The following is a 6,000-nucleotide window of genomic DNA, read 5'->3' on the forward strand; positions in this document are numbered from 1 at the left end:
ATTATTTTCCCAGCTCTACTTTTGTAGTTTTTAATACTACTGAATCTTACTAATCTAGAGACCTTATAAATATTAACCCCTTCAACCCCGGGCGATTTTCCGTTTTGTTTTTTTTTCCCTCTCCTTCCGAGAGCTGTAACTTTTTTATTTTTCTGTCAATTTTGCCATATAAAAGCTTATTTTTTGCGGGACGAGCGTACTTTTGAATGAAACCATTAGTTTTACCATACAGTGTAGTGGAAAACGGCAAATAAAATTCTAAGTACGAAAAAAATTGCAAAAAATAAGTGAAACTGCCGATTGTTTTTGGGATATTTTATTCACAGTGTTCACTATATGGTAAAACTGATGTATTGGTGTGAGGTCTCAGGTTGGTACAAGTTTGTAGACACCAAACATGTATAGGTTTACGTCTATATAAGTAATTAAAAAATTCACAAGTTTGTCTTAAAAAAAGGCGCATTTTTTGCGCCATTTTCAGCGATCCGTAATGCTCTCATTTTTCTGGATCTGGGGCTCAGTGACAGCTTATTTTTTGCATCTCGAGCTAATGTTCATAATGGTACAATTTTTGCGCAGATGCTAAATTTTGATCACCTGTTATCACATCTTGCACAAAATACGCGGCGACCAAAAAATGTAATTTGGGCATTTGGATTTTTTTTGCCGCTACGCCGTTTACCAATCAGATTAATTGATTTTATATTTTGATGGATCGGGCATTTCTGAACATTACAATACCAAATGTGTATATTTTTAATTTTTTTAAGCCTTTAATTTTCAATGGGGTGAACGGGGGGCGATTTAGAAATTTTAGATTTTTTTTTTTTTAAAACTTTTTTTTTATCTTACTAGTCCCCCTAAGGGACTATAAGGATCAGCAGTCTAATCACTCATTTTCTGTTGATCACAGCTACACAGCTGAGACCAGCAGAAAAGCTGCTCTCCTCTCACACATGGCACTCTGCTGGGTGGAAGAGGAATTGACTCATGATAGCTACAGGAGTCATCACATGATCCTGTGCTACTATGACAACCATTGGATCCATGTGATCACCTTACATGGCTTCCGATGGCGCCGGGTAAGTGAATGCTTACCGCGGCGCTCTTTCATCTCACTGTCACATTTTGACAGCGAAATGCAAGGGGTTAACAGGCGCAAGTGGGTCCCGGACCCACTCGTGTCTGATGGCCGCATATGTGAGCTATTCAAGTCAGCTAACATGTGCAGCGATCGCTGACGGCTGCCCGGGGCAGCAGGCAGGGATTAACCTGACATGATCCATGATGTACCCAGTACGTCATGTGTCGTGAAGAGGTTACTATACTATACTATACTATACTATATAAGATACTATTCTGCTCATCATTAGCCATGACAGACTGAGCACAGTATTTTGCAGGGGCTGTATATGTAAGCAGACAAGGTCTAAATAATAATAATAATAATAATAATAAAAATAGATCGGTAGACCAGGACTCGTTTAATGGCCAAAACAGTCACCATACCTTACCTTATGGAAACCTTTCTTTTGGCGAGTTCTCAAAGATTAGGAATTTTCAAGAAAACCAAGCACAGTTGATAATCTTATGAGCTCCCGTATTTTTCGTTTTATAAGATGCACTAGATCATAAGACACACCCCAAATTTAGAGATTAAGGTAAAAAAATAAAAATGGTGTCTGTCTTATACTCCGGTGTTGTCTTACCGGAGGGGGGCAGCAGTGGTGGTGAAGCGGGGGTCACAGGAGGCAGAGGTTGTACTGGCAGCCGGCGAGTCAGTGGCATCAGCAACAGAGGAGGGACAGTGGCGTCAGCAACAGAGGCGGGACAGTGACGTCAGCAACAGAGGCGGGTCAGTGGCGTCAGAAGGCCAGTGCGGTGAGTGTTCCAGTCTGTTCATGGTCTCGGTTCAAATGATGGCGCCTGAAGTGGAGCATGCGCAGATGGAGCTCTTATCCAAGAGCTCCATCTGCGCACGCGCTGACTCCCAGAGCGGCGCGTGCACAAATGGAGCTTGCATTCAAGAGTTCCATCTGTGCATGCGCTGACTCCCGGCAACATCATTTGAAACTGGGACCGCGGACACACTGGGACATCTGCCGCACAGCCACCTGCCCGTACAGAGTGGAAGCCAGCAGGCCGCCCACCCGCACAGAGAGGCAGCCGGCCTCCAGGGCAGAGAGGCAGCTGGCACTGACAGGCACTTGGCCGCCCGCACGCAGCCACAGGCACCCGGCCGCCTGCACGCAGCCACAGGGATCCAGCCGCCTGCACGCAGCCACAGGCATCCAGCCGCCCGCACAGACAGCCCCCCCGGTAAGCTATATTCGGATTTTAAGACGCACCCCTCTTTTTCCTCCCAAAAATTTGGGAGGAAAAGTGCGTCTTATAATCCGAAAAATACAGTAACTATTACTTATACTACATAAGTACTTCTGTACCTCCCTGTGTATGGTTCACTAGTCCAAAAGTTGTCTATATCAAAATTGGGCCTTTTATTCTACCTCTAGGTAGGAGACCAGCCTGTGTGTATTTCTAAACTAATACACTAAAATTCTTCTTACATGACGGTACAACTTTTTCCCAAAAGTTGTTCTCTGAGCAGCCCTGGCACACATAAGCTGAAGAGCACTCTCGGCTGCTCCAATGGTCCTCATGCAGTGATGTATGCGTCCAGGACCAAGGCGACCTTGTGCAATCTCAAAACCTCTGCCCTCTCCTGAAAAAGAAAAAAAAATGAAGTTATATATAGTTGAAACCAGAAGTTTACATACACTATCTAAAAAGGCACATTTTCATTTTTTTCTCACTATCTGACATGAAATCAGAATAAACTTTTCCGTTTTAGGACAATTAGTATTACTAAAATTATTTAAAAATTTGCCAAATGCCAGAATAATGAGAATGTTTTAAGGCATTTTTATTACTTTCTGCAAAATCAAAAGTTAACATACATTTCATTAGTATTTGGTACCATTGCCCTTAAACTGTATATCTTGGGCGAAGCATTTTCACAATAGTTGCTAAGAATTTGGGCCCACTTCTCGACAGAACTGGTGTAACTGAGCCATATTTGTAGGTCGCCTTGCTCGCACCTGCCTTTTCAGCTTTGTCCATAGATTTTCAATGAGATTGAGGTCAGGGCTTTGTGATGGCCACTCCAAAACATTGACTATTATCCTTATGCCTCTCTATAACCAGTTTGGCAATATGCTTTGGGTCATTGTCCATTAAGAAGACCCATTTTCGCCCAAGCTTTAAGTTCCTCGCTGATGTTTTGAGATGTTGCTTCAGTATTTCCACATAAATCTTCTTTCCTCATGATACCATCTATTTTGTGAAGTGCATCAGTCCTTCCTGCAGCAAAACAACCCCACAACATGATGCTACACCCCCGTGCTTCACAATTGGGATGGTGTTCTTAGGCTTCAAAACTTCTCCCTTGTTCCTCCAAATATAGTGATGGTCATTTTGGCCAAAAAGTTAAATTTTAGTTTTCGAAAACCACAGGACATGTCTCCAAAAATTAAGTTCTTTGTTCCTGTATGCATTTGCAAACATTAATCTTGCTTTTTTTTTAAAATGTTTCTTTTGGAGTTATGGTTTCTTCTTGGCAGAGTGGCCTTTCAGCCCATGTTGATATAGTACTAGTTTCACTGTGGATAATGACAATTTTATCAGCTTCTGCCAGCATCTTCACAAGGTCTTTTGGTTTTGTTCTTGAGTTGCACATGTCTGACCAAAAGCACATTCATCTCTGGTACACAGAACCCATCTCCTTTCTGCACGTTATGATGGCTGAACATTCCCATCTTTTTGTACTTGTGTATACTTGTTTGTAAAGATGGAGTAAAGACAAAATCCCTTTCGGCACTTCCGGAGGATAAATGGAATATCAGTGCAAGTTTGCAAAAACTTCAAGAACAAGGGTTTATTAAGGGCTCAATAAAAAACGGACAATTACGGACAACGCGTTTCAGCTAACAAAAGCTTTCATCAGGTGTAGTCTACACCTGATGAAGGCTTTTGTTAGCTGAAACGCGTTGTCCGTAATTGTCCGTTTTTTATTGAACCCTTAATAAACCCTTGTTCTTAAAGTTTTTGCAAACTTGCACTGATATTCCATTTATCCTCCGGAAGCGCCGAAAGGGATTTTGTCTTTACTCCATTACCCACGTGGAAGCACCTGTTCAGGACTCTCATTGTTTTTTCCGAGGATTCGTGCTGCATACTGGAGGATTAATAAGAGAGTTGATCCACTACACGGATCATTCTAGCGAAAACAGAAGAAATCTGCACGGTGAGTGTAAAATTCGTACGATCATTACAATCTGTGTTTACACACATCTACACTTAGATTTGGCGCCCCGTTGTCCTCTTCTTTTTTTCTTTCCTTTATTCTTGTTTGTAAAGATGAAAGAGGTATCCTCTGGTATCTGGAAATTGCACCCAAGGATGAACCAGACTTGTGCAAGTCCACAATTTTCCTACCTGAGATCTTGGCTGATTTCTTTTAACTTTCCCATGATGCTACACAAAGCAGTGTGTTTCAGGTGTGCATTAAAAGACATCCAGAGGTGTGTCTCTAACTCAGATGTTACCAATAAACCTATCAGAAGCTTTCAAAGACATGACATCACGTGGGCTGTCTCATGTTGTTTAAAAGCATAGTAATCTTGTATGTAAACTGTGGACTTTGCAGAAAATAATAAAAATGCCTTAAAACATTCTCTCTATTTATTCTGGCATTTCGCAAATATAAATAATTTTGGTTCCCAATTGACTTAAAACGGGAAAAGTTTATTCGGAATTTTCATGTCAGATAGTGAGAAAAACATACATATGTGTCTTTTTAGATAGTGTATGTAAACGTCTAGTTTCAACTGTATATAGCATGAACTTAAGTGAACATTATGAGTTGGCATACAAATCTTGCATGTTTAATTGAAACTATGACTTAAAAGGGACTGTCAGGACGTTTTTGCTATGTAATGTAATATAAAGCCAGCAAGATGTAAGAGTTAATATAAAGTTTACAGCCTCTTATCTCTAAAGTCTGGTTTAGGGGTACTTCACACACAGCGAGATCGCTACTGAGATCGCTGCTGAGTCACGGTTTTTGTGACGCAGCAGTGACCTCATTAGCGATCTCGCTATGTGTGACACTGAGCAGCGATCTGGCCCCTGCTGTGAGATCGCTGCTCGTTACACAGCCCTGGATCGTTTTTTTATTGTTGCTCTCCCGCTGATAAGCACACATCGCTGTGTGTGACAGCGAGAGAGCAACAATCCTGAATGTGAAGGGAGCAGGAGCCGGCGTCTGACAGCCTGCGGTAAGCTGTAACCAAGGTAAACATCAGGTAACCAAGGTGGTTACCCAATATTTACCTTCGTTACCAGCCTCCGCAGCTCTCACGCTGCCAGTGACGGCTCCTGCTCCCTGCACACGCTAAGTTAAGCGGTGTGCGCTGGTAACTAAGGTAAACATCGGGTAACCATACCCGATGTTTACCTTAGTTACCAGTGTCCGCAGCTTCCAGACGCCAGCTCCGTGCAAGCGCAGTGTCGCTTGCACGTCGCTGCTGGCTGGGGGCTGGTCACTGGTCGCTGGTGAGATCTGCCTGTTTGACAGCTCACCAGCGACCATGTAGCGACGCAGCAGCGATCCTGACCAGGTCAGATCGCTGGTGGGATCGCTGCTGCGTCGCTAAAGTGTGACGGTACCCTTAGTTTACCTGCAATGTTAGTTTAACCCTTTAAGCTTTAGTGGGTCAGAGGAGCTATGAGCTGTAGTCAAACTACACCCCTTCTGTGATTAGCAGCTTTTGTCTATGGAAATGTAAACTGTGTGGGTGGGAGCAGCTCCCAGAGCTCTTCTACATACAAAAAGTAAAATCTTTCACTGTGTCAGAACAGCTGCAGCCACTAATTTAAGTGATAAATTATTAGATTCAGATTCTCATTGCCTGCATCGTGCCTACATGATGTGGTAGCAAA

At 42.7% G+C, this 6,000-nt stretch overlaps 1 protein-coding gene across 1 annotated transcript in view; it reads right to left on the minus strand.

Annotated features, from left to right (window-relative positions):
* The window catches only part of ACAD11 (acyl-CoA dehydrogenase family member 11), a 173,227-nt gene that overhangs the window by 23,054 nt on the left and 144,173 nt on the right, over window positions 1–6,000 (minus strand). Inside the window, exon 17 of the mRNA XM_075315191.1 lies at window positions 2,568–2,722. Within this exon, the coding sequence (XP_075171306.1) occupies window positions 2,568–2,722 (155 nt within the window). The remainder of the gene's footprint in view (window positions 1–2,567; window positions 2,723–6,000) is intronic.

This window comes from Anomaloglossus baeobatrachus, chromosome 6, assembly GCF_048569485.1.
Source record: "Anomaloglossus baeobatrachus isolate aAnoBae1 chromosome 6, aAnoBae1.hap1, whole genome shotgun sequence".
NCBI classification, from domain to species: domain Eukaryota; kingdom Metazoa; phylum Chordata; class Amphibia; order Anura; family Aromobatidae; genus Anomaloglossus; species Anomaloglossus baeobatrachus.